The sequence below is a fragment of the Oncorhynchus keta genome, chromosome 35, assembly GCF_023373465.1.
Source record: "Oncorhynchus keta strain PuntledgeMale-10-30-2019 chromosome 35, Oket_V2, whole genome shotgun sequence".
Lineage (NCBI taxonomy): Eukaryota > Metazoa > Chordata > Actinopteri > Salmoniformes > Salmonidae > Oncorhynchus > Oncorhynchus keta.
The window spans coordinates 67,970,984-67,988,163 of NC_068455.1; the positions used below are offsets into that span (position 1 = coordinate 67,970,984).

Here is a 17,180-nt window from a genome sequence, read left to right on the forward strand (position 1 = left end):
GGTCAGATGAGACTAAAATTGAGATTTTTGGAGTGTGAAGCATGGTGGTGGCAGCAGCATGCTGTGGGGATGTTTTTCATCGACAGGGACTGGAAACTGGTCAGAATTGAAGGAATGATGGATGGTGCAAAGTACAGGGAAATTCTTGAGGGAAACCTGTTTCAGTGTTCCAGAGATTTGAGACTGGGGCGGAGGTTCACCTTCCAGCAGGACAATGACCCTAAGCACACTGCTAAAGCAACACTTGAGTGGTGTAAGGGGAAACATTTTAATGTCTTGGAATGGCCTAGTCAAAGCCCAGACCTCAATCAAAGTGGTAGGCATGTTGTGTAAATCAAATGATACAACCCCAAAAAAAAAAAAAATATATTTTAATTCCAGGTTGTAAGGCAACAAAATAGGAAAAATGCCAAGGGGGTGAATCCTTTCACAAGCCACTGTATGCTCCCCCACTCAAGCTACTGCCTACCCATACTACCTCAATGCCTTATCATCTGAAGCTGTTGAAGCCAATCTGTTTTTTACAGTGACTTTGAGGTTCTTAAATGGAAGTGCTATATATGATACATATATTATTATTATTATTATTCACACACCTGAAAATATATTTTTATTTCTGTTGTAATTCATGTTTTTCTATCACTTGAAGGTAGCCTTTCTCAAATACTGCACTTTTTTCTTTACTGTGAATCAGTATATGATCTATGCGTTATGATTTCTACAAATCGTTGTATTTATTAGGATGTTCTCTCCCTTTTCTCAATATGTAAAGACGGTATTATTGTATTAATAAGGTCTATTCATTGTCTGATTTCACACAACAACAATAGTTTGTGAGTGTATGATGAATTGATGTGAATGTGGCCTATATGATTTCTACAAAGCATGTCTGTGGAATGTAAAACATTTTACTGTACAATAGACACATCTAAACTAAAATACATACAAACATAAATAACTTGTTTCCAAACAGAAACACCGGCAATCTTTAAGAATATAGTTTTGAATTGCCATTAGTCGTTAATACACAAATATAAACAGTTAATGTAACAATAGAATGCAATAGAACCTAACAAAAAGTTATGTAACACGGACTATCTTGAAGATAACAAGTTGTACCACACAATGACCATGAACAGATGAAGGTTGCAGTTCTGAACAAGTAAGAAAATAAAAACAGAAATGTGCAGGTTGTGATGAAATTAATCGGTAACATCTATTACAGAAGGTACACATGTAGGATGCATAAGATGCAGAGGATGCAGAGGGTTCTATATCTATAGAAGCCCAGCTTATGACCACATCCTGTTCAGCTCACAGTACTTCCTGGTAGGAAGAAGAGGGTTCTTCTGGCTGGCGTCCAAATGTGATCTTGTCATATAGAGTCTGCGGCTAAATGTTAAAAGCAACCAAGAACAAACTGTTTCAGCATTATGAAATGTAGACAATTTCCAAGTAGATTACATGGTCTCCCGTTCACACAGATACTGTATTATTTCATTTATGTTCAAAGATATCAGGTATGACCATGTCTCGCCCTCACCATGTTCAGAATTGGGACAGCCAGATCTTCTACGGTCTCATAGATGGATATTACCTGACTGTTTGTTCTTGTCTGGAATAAAAACAGAAAAAGGTACTTAAACCAAGAAACAAAATGGATGAACATTGCACAAAAACACAAAAATACTGCTAAAAAATACACAGCAATCAACAATTACAGTACACAGTATAGTGTAATACAGAACACAAACATGGGTCGTTCCACAAAAGAGTGCCTGCACATCAGAGACAGTCTCCAGATTTACCAGTTGATACATACAGTTGAAGTCGGAAGTTTGCATACACCTTAGTCAAATACATTTAAACTCAGTTTTCACCATTCCTGACATTTAATCCTAGTACAAATGACCTGTCTTAGGTCAGTTAGGGTCACCACTTTATTTTTAGAATGTGAAATGTCAGAATAATAGTAGAGAGAATTATTTATTTCAGCTTTATTTATTTCATCACATTCCTTGTGGGTCAGAAATTTATATGCACTCAATTAGTATTTGGTAAAATTGCCTTTAAATTGTTTGATTTGTGTCAAATGTTTTGGGTAGCCTTCCACAATCTTCCCATAGTAAGTTGAGGCCATTCCTCCTGACAGAGCTGGTGTAACTGAGTCTGGTTTGTAGGACTCTCCACAAATGTTCTCTCCACAAATGTTCTATAGGTTTGAGGTCAGGGCTTTGTGATGGCCACTCCAATACCTTGACTAAGTGGCAAAATACAACATTTTGACATGTCCCTTCGTGCACCCTGTGCCTTCTAGGAAGATGTTTTAGTTTTTTTTATTTACCCCCTTTTTCGTGATATCCAATTGTTAGCTACCGTCTTGTTTCATTGCTGCAACCCCCATACGGACTCTAGAGAATGAAGGTCGAGAGCCATGCGTCCTCCAAACACCACCCTGCCAAGCTTCACTGCTTCTTGACACACTGCTCGCTTAACCCGGAAGCTAGCCGCAACAATGTGTCGGAGGAAACACACTTAATATTCACTTACTATGGTATTTATTTAAAAAAATACCTCTTGAGATTGGAAAACGTGTTTTCAGGGAGTTGAACCTGCTTTTTATGACAGAATGTAAAAATTTTGTGAAATCTAAAACTTTCTTTTGACCAAGATACGCTTTCTCAAAAGGCACTGAATTGGTAGAACTAGGGTTACAAAACTACTGATAATTTACCAAAGTTTTCTGAATCTTCAGTAATTTTGGTAGTCAACAGAATATATATGGCAATCTATGGTAAATTTGGCCATTTATATTTGAATAACTTTAAAATATATATATTACATATAGTATTCTTTTTTTATATATATATCTGTGTCCCAGTGGTGGAAAAAGTTCCCAATTGTCATACTTGAGTAGAAGTAAAGGTACCTTAGTAGAAAATGACTCAAGTAAAAGTGAAAGTCACCCAGTAAAATACTACGATTAAAAGTATTTGGTTTTAAATATACTTAAGTATGAAAGGTAATTGCTCAAATATCAAATTGCTAATTGCTAAAATATCAAAAGTCAAAGTATGAATCATTTCAAATTCCTTATATTAAGCTAACCAGATGGCACAATTTTCTTGTTTTTTAAATGTACTGATAGCCTTGGGCACACTCCAACACTCAGACATAATTTACAAGCAAAGTATTTGTGTTTGGTGAGTCCCCCAAATCAGAGGCAGTAAGGATGACCAGGGATGTTCCCTTGATAAGTGCATGAGTAGGACCATTTTCCTGGCCTGCTATGTATTCAAAATGTAACGAGTACTTTTGGGTGTCAGGGAAAATGTATGGAGTAAAAAGTGCATTATTTTCTTTAGGAATATAGCAGAGTAAAATAAAAAGTTGTCAAAAATATAAATAGTTAAGTAAAGTGCAGATACCCCCAAAAACGACTTAAGTAGTACTTTTAAGTACTTTACACCTCTGCTGTGTCCATATTGTCTGTGAGTTTCTAGTGGATAGACCATATGGTTCAAGAGAAAATATAGTAATACATTTTTATTTTTAAATAGCAATTAACTCTGTAACTCTTCTATTACCATTTTTCACAACAGACAGTATGACACCATTTTTATTTTAAGTGTGTAAAACAAATATAATGTCACACCTGCTCCAGCTCCCCCTCTCTGGTGCTCGAGGGTGCCAGGCGGCCCATCATTACGCACACCTGTCACCATCGTTACTCGCGTCAGTGTTTCATGGGACTCCACTGGACTTGATTACTTATTGATTGCCTCCCCTGTGTCTGTCACTTCCTCAGTTTCTTCCTGTGTCTGCATTTACGTCGTTCTGTTATTAATGAAATATTCACTCACTTATAAAGGATATTTCATGCTGAAACCCTCATATTTTACGTCAATGTTATATTTCAGATATATTTTTACAGCTTTGTGATCTTATTTAATGATTTCATATATTTTACATGTAATAAGGCCACACAGGGGGCCAGAGATAATTGTAGACACCTGTGAAAATCTAAAATTGTCACGCCTTGGTCTTAGTAATTTGTGTTTTCTTTAATGATTTGTTCAGGCCAGGGTGTGACATGGGTTTATTGTATTGTCGTATTGGGGTTTTTGTAGGCATTGGGATTGTGGTTGATTAGGGGTGTGTCTAGTATAGGCTTGGCTGCCTGAGGCGGTTCTCAATCAGAGTCAGGTGATTCTTGTTGTCTCTGATGGGGAACCGTATTTAGGTAGCCTGGGTTTCACTTTGTATTTCGTGGGTGATTGTTCCTGTCTCTGTGTAGTTTCACCAGATAGGCTGTAATTAGGTTTCACGTTCCGTTTGTTGTTTTTGTATTTATATAGTTATTTCATGTATCGCTTTTTTCATTAAAGACATGAGTAACCACCACGCTGCATTTCGGTCCGACTCTCTTTCAACAAACGAAGAACGCCGTTACAGAATCACCCACCACACACGGACCGAGTGGCGTGGTAACAGGCAGCGACAGCATGAGCAGCGAAAGGAGGATGAATTATTCGTAGAATGGACATGGGAAGACGTTATGGACAGCAGAAGCTTGGAGTATACGACGTGGGAAGAAATAGACAGGTGGGCGGTTGACCCAGAGAGAGTGCCGGAGCCCGCCTGGGATTCGCTGGAGCAGTGCGAAGAGGGCTATAGGAGAATGGAGTCGAAGAGAAAGACACGGCGGCGCAGAAAGAAACCCGAAAGTCACCCCCAAAAATGTATTGGGGGAGGGCTCAGGGAGAGAGTAGCAGAGTCAGGTGTCAGACCTGAGCCAACTCTCCCTGTTAATCGTGAGGAGCAGCGATCAAAGGACTTCTGGACTTGGGAGGAGATATTAGACGGAAAAGGACCCTGGGCTCAGCCTGGAGAATATCGCCATCCCAAGGAAGAACTGGAGGCGGAAAAGCGAGAGGCCCTGGTATGAAAGTAATCCTTTCACCCCCCTAAAAGATTTAGATGCACTATTGTAAGTGGCTGTTCCACTGGATGTCATAAGTGTATGCACCAATTTGTAAGCTCTGGATAAGAGCGTCTGCTAAATGACTTAAATGTAAATGTAAATGATGAGGAGGCAGCACGGCGACGCGGATGGAAGCCCGAAAAGCAGCCCCCCAAAAAATATTGGGGGGGCTTACAGGGAGTATGGCTATGCCAGGTAGGAGACCTGCGCAAACTCCCTGTGCTTACCGGGGGGCTAGAGAGACCGGGCAGGCACCGTGTTATGCTATGGAGCGCACGGTGTTTCCAGTGCGGGTGCATAGCCCGGTGCGGTTCATACCAGCCCTTCGTATTGGCCGGGCTAGAGTGGGCATCGAGCCAGGTAAGGTTGGGCAGGCTCGGTGCTCAAGAGCTCCAGTGCGCCTGCACGGTCCGGTCTATCCAGAGCCACCTCCACACACCAGTCCTCCGGTAGCAGCTCCCCGCACCAGGCTTCCTGTGCGTGTCCTCGCTCCAGTATCACCAGTGCCAGCACCATGCATCAGGCCTACAGTGCGCCTCGCCTCTCCTGTGCTGTCGGAGTCTCCTGTCTGTTCAGCGCTATCAGAGCCTTCCTTCCCTCCTGCGCTGTCGGAGTCTCCCGCCTGTTCAGCGCTATCAGAGCCTTCCTCCTCTATGAAGCAGCCAGAGCTGTCAGTCTGCATGAAGCAGCCAGAGCTGTCAGTCTGCATGAAGCAGCCAGAGCTGTCAGTCTGCATGAAGCAGCCAGAGCTGTCAGTCTGCATGAAGCAGCCAGAGCTGTCAGTCTGCAAACAGCTGCCAGTCTGCATGGAGCAGTCCAGAGCTGTCAGTCTGCAAGAAGCTGTCAGTCTGCATGGAGCAGCCAGAGCTGTCAGTCTGCAAGGAGCTGTCAGTCCATGATCTTCTAGATCTGCCAGTCAGCCAGATTCTTCCAGATCTGCCAGTCAACCAGTCTCTTCCAGATCTGCCAGTCTGCATAGAGCAGCTAGATCTGCCAGTCAACCAGAATCTTCCAGATCTGCTAGTCAACCAGAATCTTCCAGATCCGCCAGCCAGCCAGGATCTACCGGTGCCTACTACCTGCCTGAGCTTCATCTCAGTACTGGGCTTCCTCTCAGTACTGGGCTTCCTCTCAGTACTGGGCTTTCTCTCAGTACTGGGCTTCCCCTCAGTTCCGGGCTGCCCCTCAGTCCCGAGCTGCCCCTCAGTCCCGAGCTGCCTCAGTCCCGAGCTGCCCCTCAGTCCCGAGCTGCCCCTCAGTCCCGAGCTGCCCCTCAGTCCCGAGCTGCCCCTCAGTCACGAGCTGCTCCTCAGTTCAGTGGGGTTCTGGGTGAGGACTATTAGGCCATGGTCGGCGGCGAGGGTGGATTATCCCAGGACGGGAAGGGGAGGAACTAGGACATTAATGGAGTGGGGTCCACGTCCCGAGCCGGAACCGCCACCATGGACAAACGCCCACCCGGACCCTCCCTATGGTTTTGAGGTGCATACGGGAGTCCGCACCTTGGGGGGTTCTGTCACGCCTTGGTCTTAGTATTTTGTGTTTTTCTTTAATTATTTGTTCAGGCCAGGGTGTGACATGGGGTTATTGTATTGTCGTATTGGGTTTTTTGTAGGCATTGGGATTGTGGTTGATTAGGGGTGTGTCTAGTATAGGCTTGGCTGCCTGAGGCGGTTCTCAATCAGAGTCAGGTGATTCTTGTTGTCTCTGATGGGGAACTGTATTTAGGTAGCCTGGGTTTCACTTTGTATTTCGTGGGTGATTGTTCCTGTCTCTGTGTAGTTTCACCAGATAGGCTGTAATTAGGTTTCACGTTCCGTTTGTTGTTTTTGTATTTATATAGTTATTTCATGTATCGCTTTTTTCATTAAAGACATGAGTAACCACCACGCTGCATTTCGGTCCGACTCTCTTTCAACAAACGAAGAACGCCATTACAAAAATACCCAAAAGGGGCACTAGTTACATAAATTACATAACAACCTTGAAAGTTACCAAAATTCTGGTAGTTTACTGGTAAACTTCGAAAGTTTCCAGCAATATTTCCTCCCTTTGCAACCGTGGGTGGAACGACCCACATGGGCTTAGACACATTCAGATACATAATAATGGCAATGCATACTCACATCTTTCATTCTTGTGTCGTCAGTTAGATCAGCTGTGTATGACAATAACAATATATCAAACAATCAGATAGATACCAAACCGGAGATCTACAAACATACCCAAGAATGAATAAATTACACACTTATGAGGTTCCACACTCTTTTTCTGATATCCATAATATTCCTAAGGCCAACATTTTGGGTTAAGGGATACTAAGAATAAAAGCCTTAAATGTCCCTTTAAGTAAGGATGAGACCCCTATGCTGTACATACCCGTGTTACAGCACCCCCTGCAGTAATTCACTGCCACAGCTACAGTGAGGATCAGCAACACAGCGACGCCTACTGGTACCACGATGTAGATCCTATACCACTCCATCCATGTATTATACTCTATAACACAGATGTGATTAGACTGGTGTTTCTGAAACCTGCTCATGGAGACCCAAAGGGGTCCACGTTTTATTTCTTGCCCTAGACATGATTCCACTAATCAACTCATCATCATACCTTAGTGGAATCATGTGTGTAGTGTTATGGCATTAACCTAAATGTGCACCAATTTGGGTCCCCAGGACCAGGATTAAGAAATACTGAAGTGGTTTCCAGCTCCAGTCCTCTAGTACCCCCAACAGCACACATTTGATGTTGTAGCCCTGACAAAAAAAACTGAATTAACTCATTTAGGGCCTGATGATTAATGACAAGTAGAATCATATGTGCTTGTCACCGGAGCTTCAATAAAAATGTGTACTGTTGTGGCCACTGGAGGACTGGAGCTGGGAACTACTGGATTACACTATGCAATATGCTAAAGCCTACAGAGTTCAGTATTACATCTACCCAATGTCCTCACATGTATTACATAATACTGTATATTATATCTACCCAATGTCCTCACATGTATTACATAATACTGTATATTATATCTACCCAATGTCCTCACATGTATTACATAATACTGTATATTATATCTACCCAATGTCCTCACATGTATTACATAATACTGTATATTATATCTACCCAATGTCCTCACATGTATTACATAATACTGTATATTATATCTACCCAATGTCCTCACATGTATTACATAATACTGTTGTCACGCCTTGGTCATTGTATTTTGTGTTTTCGTTATATATTTGGTCAGGCCAGGGTGTGACATGGGGTTTTGTTGTTGTATTTCGTATTGGGGTTTTTGTATTATTGGGATTGCGGTTGAGTAGGGGTGTTGTATGGGCTTGGCTGCCTGAGGCGCTTCTCAATCAGAGTCAGGTGATTCTCGTTGTCTCGGATTGGGAACCGTATTTAGGTAGCCTGGTTTCGCTGTGTATTTTGTGGGTGATTGTTCCTGTCTCTGTGTAGTTTCACCAGATAGGCTGTAATAGGTTTCACGCTCCGTTTGTTGTTTTTGTATTGAGTTATTTCATGTATTGTTCCGTTTTCATTCATTAAAGATCATGAGTAACAAACACGCTGCATTTCGGTCCGACTCTCTTCTTTCCACAAACGAAGAACGCCGTTACAACTGAATATTATATCTACCCAATGTCCTCACATGTATTACATAATACTGTATATTATATCTACCCAATGTCCTCACATGTACTACATAATACTGTATATTATATCTACCCAATGTTCTCACATGTATTACATAATACTGTATATTACATCTACCCAATGTCATTATTATGATATTTAGTTACCTGGGGTGGTTGTGTGATTACTACACTTTACTGTTACCGAGGCAGATTTCTCACTGACTGAGTTGGAGGCAGTGCAGGTTACACTGATGTCTCCGTCTGCTGGTGACAGAGAGAAGTGTATCTGCTCGTCGTCCCTGTACGTCTCATTCCCTCTCTCCCAGGTGTAGGAGAGGTTGGAGCCGATTGACACGTTGCACAGCAGCCACACTGAACAGGACTGGTTGGCCAATAGCGTGATCTCCCTCTGGATCACCACCTTGGATATAGGCTCTGAGAGAGAGAAACAGAGAGATAAGGAGAGATAATCATTCTAAATTGACCATACCTCCAGGAGAAAGACTATACAAGATAAAAAGATGGAATAACACAAAGCATTCTACCATAGACTTGAAGATGGATGGTCATGGTTGGAATCTGTCCTCCTTTGTTTGATGCGGCAGAAACGAGAAATTCCCCTGAGTCTTGCAGTGACAGTTCTTGGATTGTTAAACGGAAGTTACTGTCGTTCATCTCTAGTCTCCCCTTAAACTGTGATCTTGGTAAGGAAATGCTCCCATCAAATTCTGCAATGACCATTTTTTTATACTTCCACTCCATTGACTTGATACCTTCCCTTTCTAAGCCTGAGGGCAGCTCCACTGAGTCCCCCACTGCTTTGTTGAACAGAGAAATACCCACACCTGAAACACACAAATACACAACATGACATTCTGACATTGATCAATGGTTACACTTTTCACTACAGGGCTCTAATTACTGTGTAATTATTGTTAATGAAAGTAGAGTGTAGAAAGTATTGTAATTACTCATGTTACACTGTACACAGTGTGCCTACAGTGTGCCTACAGTGTGCCTACACAAATAATAACACAATAATAGACTGCAATCTAAAGTCTTACCCCACCACCAAATAGATAATAATGGATTTCATTATTTAATGGGTTTCATACTCTACTTTATTCAAGTCCACTCCTCCCCCACATTCAGCAGAACACGATGAGATTACAGGAAAAGAGAAGTGGGGGTGGATCTTTATCAATATATGCTCCTCTGCTCACGTACAAACTGAACTCAGCATAAAAATAAACTTATCTTTTTCAGGACCTTGTGTTTCAAAGATAATTAGTAAAAATCCAAATAACTACACAGATCTTTAAACACTGTTTCCCAGGCTTGTTCAATGAACCATAAACAATGAATGAACATGTACCTGTGGAACGGTTGTTAAGACACTAACAGCTTACAGACGGTAGGCAATTAAGGTCACAGTTATGAAAACATAGGGCACTAAAGAGGCCTTTCAATTCACCCTGAAAAACACCAAAAGAAAGATGCCCAGGGTCCCTGCTCATCTGCGTGAATGTGCAGATTTGCTTATATCGTTGAAGGAATGAGCTCTACACCGAGGCCTGTACTCTGGAGCGGGATCGATTTGGAGGTGGAGGGTCCGTCATGGTCTGGGGCAGTGTGACACAGCATCATCAGACTGAGCTTGTTGTCATTGCAGGCATTCTCAACGCTCTGCGTTACCTCCTCCCTCATGTGGTACCCTTCCTGCAGGCTCATCCTGACATGACCCTCCAGCATGACAATGCCACCAGCCTTACTGCTCGTTCTGTGCGTGATATCCTGAAAGACAGGAATTTCAGTGTTCTGCCATGGCCAGCGAAGAGCCAATCCCATTGAGCACGTCTGGGACCTGTTGGATCGGAGGGTGAGGGCTGGGGCCATTCCCTCCAGAAATGTCCGGGAACTTGCAGGTGCCATTGTGGAAGAGTGGGGTAACATCTCACAGTAAGAACTGGCAAATCGGATGCACAATCTCCATGAGGAGGAGATGCACTGCAGTACTTAATGCAGCTATTGGCCACACCAGATACTGACTGTTACTATTGATTTGGACCCCCCTTTGTTCAGGGACACATTATTCAATTTCTGTTAGTCACATGTCTGTGTGAACTTGTTCAGTTTATGTCTCAGTTGTTGAATCTTCCTATGTTCATACAAATATTTACACTTGTTAAGTTTGCTGAGAATAAACGCAGTTGACAGTGAGAGGACATTTCATTTTTGCTGAGTTTATGTGGATATGCAACCATCACATGTAAGAGACTTTGGATCCTTGAAAAGCGCTACATAAATACCATGTATTATTATTATTACTATTATTATAATTGTTATTATTATTTGAACTATTACACAATGTGTTTACAGTGTAATTATGCACCAGAAATGCATCATACACTGCATGGGCAACATATACATACATATAAACAACATGTAACAACATATACATACATATAAACAACATGTAACAACATATAAACAACATGTAACAACATATAAACAACATGTAACAACATATACATACATATAAACAACATGTAACAACATATACATACATATAAACAACATGTAACAACATATACATACATATAAACAACATGTAACAACATATACATACATATAAACAACATGTAACAACATATACATACATATAAACAACATATACATACATATATGTAACAACATATACATACATATAAACAACATGTAACAACATATACATACATATAAACAACATATACATACATATAAACAACATGTAACAACATATAAACAACATGTAACAACATATAAACAACATGTAACAACATATAAACAACATATACATACATATAAACAACATGTAACAACATATAAACAACATATACATACATATAAACAACATGTAACAACATATACATACATATAAACAGCATGTAACAACATATAAACAACATGTAACAACATATAAACAACATATACATACATATAAACAACATGTAACAACATATAAACAACATGTAACAACATATAAACAACATGTAACAACATATAAACAACATATACATACATATAAACAACATGTAACAACATATAAACAACATGTAACAACATATAAACAACATGTAACAACATATAAACAACATGTAACAACATATAAACAACATGTAACAACATATAAACAACATGTAACAACATATAAACAACATATACATACATATAAACAACATATACATATATATAAACAACATGTAACAACATATAAACAACATATACATACATATAAACAACATGTAACAACATATAAACAACATGTAACAACATATAAACAACATGTAACAACATATAAACAACATGTACCAACATATAAACAACATGTAACAACATATAAACAACATATACATACATATAAACAACATGTAACAACATATAAACAACATATACATACATATAAACAACATATAACAACATGTAAACAACATATACATACATATAAACAGCATGTAACAACATATAAACAACATGTAACAACATATACACAACATATACATACATATAAACAACATGTAACAACATATAAACAACATGTAACAACATATAAACAACATGTAACAACATATAAACAACATGTAACAACATATAAACAACATATACATACATATAAACAACATGTAACAACATATAAACAACATGTAACAACATATAAACAACATGTAACAACATATAAACAACATGTAACAACATATAAACAACATGTACCAACATATAAACAACATGTAACAACATATAAACAACATATACATACATATAAACAACATGTAACAACATATAAACAACATATACATACATATAAACAACATGTGACAACATATACATACATATAAACAACATGTAACAACATATAAACAACATGTAACAACATATAAACAACATATATATACATATAAACAACATGTAACAACATATAAACAACATGTAACAACATATAAACAACATATACATACATATAAACAACATATACATACATATAAACAACATGTAACAACATATAAACAACATATACATACATATAAACAACATGTAACAACATATAAACAACATGTAACAACATATAAACAACATGGAACAACATATAAACAACATATAAATACATATAAACAACATATACATACATATAAACAACATGTAACAACATATAAACAACATGTAACAACATATAAACAACATATAAATACATATAAACAACATGTAACAAAATATAAACAACATATACATACATATAAACAACATATACATACATATAAACAACATGTAACAACATATAAACAACATGTAACAACATATAAACAACATGTAACAACATATAAACAACATGTAACAACATATAAACAACATATACATACATATAAACAACATATACATACATATAAACAACATATACATACGTATAAACAACATGTAACAACATATAAACAACATATAACAACATACATATAAACAACATGTAACAACATATAAACAACATGTAACAACATATAAACAACATGTAACAACATATAAACAACATATACATACATATAAACAACATGTAACAACATATAAACAACATGTAACAACATATAAACAACATGTAACAACATATAAACAACATGTAACAACATATAAACAACATGTAACAACATATAAACAACATATACATACATATAAACAACATATACATACATATAAACAACATGTAACAACATATAAACAACATATACATACATATAAACAACATGTAACAACATATAAACAACATGTAACAACATATAAACAACATGGAACAACATATAAACAACATATAAATACATATAAACAACATATACATACATATAAACAACATGTAACAACATATAAACAACATATAAATACATATAAACAACATGTAACAAAATATAAACAACATATACATACATATAAACAACATGTAACAAAATATAAACAACATATACATACATATAAACAACATATACATACATATAAACAACATGTAACAACATATAAACAACATATAAATACATATAAACAACATGTAACAAAATATAAACAACATATACATACATATAAACAACATATACATACATATAAACAACATGTAACAACATATAAACAACATGTAACAACATATAAACAACATGTAACAACATATAAACAACATGTAACAACATATAAACAACATGTAACAACATATAAACAACATATACACACATATAAACAACATATACATACATATAAACAACATATACATACATATAAACAACATGTAACAACATATAAACAACATGTAACAACATATAAACAACATGTAACAACATATGAACAACATGTAACAACATATAAACAACATGTAACAACATATAAACAACATATACATACGTATAAACAACATGTCACAACATATAAACAACATATACATACGTATAAACAACATGTAACAGCATATAAACAACATATAAATACATGGCAGTCTACAATCAATCATATATTATTAACCTTTAAACAACTTTTTATTAAGAAAGAATGAAAGAAAACAGTTTCAATGAAGCAAGCTTTAGTATGTAGGACATAAAGGCAGTTGTTCTGGTCCTGCAGTGTAATTTAAGAGTCATTTGGACACACTTTATTTGGATAGTCCCATATGCAGAGCATTCAGACAAGTATTCAGACCACTTGACTTTTTCCACACTTGTTACGTTACAGCGTTATTCTAAAATGGATAAAAACATGTTTTCCCCCTCATCAAATCTACACAATACCCTATAATGACAAAACATAAACAGGTTTTAATAAATGTGTGCAAATGTATATATAAAACCCTCCCTCAAATATCACATTTACATAAGTATTCAGACCCTTTACTCAGTACTTTGTTGAAGCACCTTTGGCAGCGATTACAGCCTCGATTCTTCTTTGTTTTGACTCTACAATCTTGGCACACCTGTACTTGTGCTTTCCTCCCAGTCTTCTCTGCAGATCCTCTCAAGCTCTGTCCAGTTGGATGGGGAGAGTCACTGCACAGCTATTATCAGGTCTCTCCAGAGATGTTCAATCGGGTTGAAGTCCGAGCTCTGGCTGAACCACTCAAGGACATTCAGAGACTTGTCCCAAAGCCACTCCTGCGTTGTCTTGGCTGTCTTCGCCCCAGTCTGAGGTCCTGAGTACTCTGGAGTAGGTTTTCATGAAGGATCTCTTTATACTTTGGTCTGTTCGTCTTTTCCTCGATCTTGACTAGCATCCCCGTATTTGACGCTGAAAAACATTCCCACAGCATGATGCTGCCACCACCATGGATGGCTCCACGTTTCTTCCAAATGTGATGGTTGGCAAACTCCAAGAGGGCTGTCATGTGCCTTTTACTGGGGAGTGGCTTCTGTCTGGCCGCTCTACCATAAAGGCCTAATTGGTGAGATGCTGCAAAGATGGGAGAAACTTCCAGAAGGACAACCATCTCCACAGAGGAACTCTGGAGCTATGTCAGAATGACCATGTGGTTCTTTGTCACCTCCATGACCAAGGCCAGCTCTAGGAAGAGTTTTGGTGGTTCCAATTTCCTCCATTTAAGAATGATCGAGGCCACTGTGTTCTTGGCAACCTTCAATGCTGCAGACTTTTGGTACCCTTCCCCAGATCTGTGCCTCGACACAATCCTGTCTCGGAGCTCTACGGACAATTCCTTCGACCTCATGGTTTGGTTTTTGCTCTAACAACTGTGGGACCTTATGTAGACAGGTGTGTGCCTTTCCAAATTATGTCCAATCAATTTAATTTACCACAGGTGGACTGGCAAGTTGTAAAAACATCTCAAGGATGATCAATGGAAACAGGATGCACCTGAGCTCAATTTCGAGTCTCATGGTAAATGGTCTGAATACTTATGTAAGTAAGGAATCCGTTTCTTCACTATTTAATATATTTAAAAGAAAATCTAAAACCCTGTTTTCGCATTGTCATTATGAAGTATTGTGTGTAGATTGATGAGCATTTGTATTTATTTATTTCATTTTAGAACAAGGCTGTAACTTATGAAAATGTGGAAAAGGGGAAGGAGTCTGAATACATTCTGAATGCACTGTAGATGATCTACAGATGGTCAAACTATCAACAAACTATCATTTGATAAGCATATGCTTGCTAAGGTTAGGTTAAGGTTAGGTTTAAAATAATGTTTAGTGTAAAGGTTAAGGTTAGGTTTAAAATAATGTTTAGTGTAAAGGTTAAGGTTAGGTTTAAAATAATGTTTAGTGTAAAGGTTAAGGTTAGGATAAGGGTTAAAGTTAGTTAAAACCAACAAGGAAGTTAACCGTTTAATCCTAACTTTATCATGCAAGCAAATGTTACTGATACAAAACATGAGAAACAGAAAGTAAAGATTCCATACAATACTAACCATAGTGGAGGATAGAGAGTAGGAGTATTCCCTGTTTGGAGAAGGAGGAGAGGGGACCACCAGACATCTCTGTTAGGAGTTGTATGTCTGTTTCCTCTGGCTGTACGTCCTACCTATCTCTAAGTGATTGACTGGTAGCTAGTTAGACCCACAAACACACACTGAGAAGAGTAGAGAAGAGAAAGAAGAGATTTCCTTTGATGAGCGCTGCTGTTCTAGAATACTCCCGGTATGTTAGTTAAAAAGGAAGTCACACTCTATAGTCGTTCTCTGAAAATACCCCTTCACTCAGCTTCAGAGTTAGACCATGAGGAGTGGGTGTGTTTGGGGTCTTTTACTGTACGGATCAGGCTGATGGTATCAGAACAGTGTCTGTGTGATTTTCATGTAGGTGTCGTATGCCTGCAGAAGGTTTGCATGAGTTCTCCTGCATGCTCATTGTTCAGTGTGGCTGAGGTACATGAAAAACCCGGCAACTTGTGTGTTTTTGGGAGGAAGTGGGTCCTAGCTTACTGACAAAGGTCCCCTTCTACGTTTCAGGTAACATCTTGTGTCACTTCCTGTCTGGTGGTCTCCGTGACACACACACACAGACACACTGTGGAAAGTATTCAGACCCCTTGACCTTTTCCACATTTAGTTACATTACAGCCTTATTCTAAAATGAATTAAATACATTTTTGACATTGCTCTTCTAGTCTATCTATAATAGTATATACTATTTTAATATAGTATATACTATTATATTATGTTTTATTATCAGGGGTATTCCAATGTAATGCCAGACATTCAATTATAGAGTTTTGCTGTCAGCAATGTGGTTGAAACTGAAATGTTGCCACCCCAGCACTTTTCCTGGTTTGGTAAAGAGGAAGTGATACACAGTACCAGTACTAACCAGCTCAACAGAACTGCTGCAGAGAGGATATGACATTAGAAAACTGTCCTTTTCAGGCACACCCTTCCCTAAAAAGTCATTATGAAAATCTCAATGGGTCTTCAGCTGATAGGGTACAGCAGTTGAACTAAGCTCATGAGGTTAAGGTTAAGTTACATTCTTCAAGATTCAATGGGTATATATTCTTAAAGAGATTCTACAACGCTTGTATACTTTTTAGCAAGTAGTTGT

General features: G+C 38.3%; 1 protein-coding gene across 1 annotated transcript; it reads right to left on the reverse strand.

The window, feature by feature from the left end:
- Nucleotides 1-709: 709 nt before the first annotated feature.
- On the reverse strand, nucleotides 710-16,291 carry LOC118369184 (SLAM family member 8-like). The gene is made up of 7 exons (XM_052497434.1): nucleotides 16,052-16,291; nucleotides 9,180-9,479; nucleotides 8,800-9,069; nucleotides 7,364-7,483; nucleotides 7,111-7,142; nucleotides 1,544-1,615; nucleotides 710-1,392 (listed from the first exon to the last, which is right to left on the reverse strand). Exons 1-7 carry the CDS (start codon nucleotides 16,116-16,118, stop codon nucleotides 1,315-1,317), a joined length of 939 nt encoding a protein of 312 aa, XP_052353394.1. The 5' UTR covers nucleotides 16,119-16,291; the 3' UTR covers nucleotides 710-1,314.
- Between the last annotated feature and the right edge of the window lie 889 nt (nucleotides 16,292-17,180).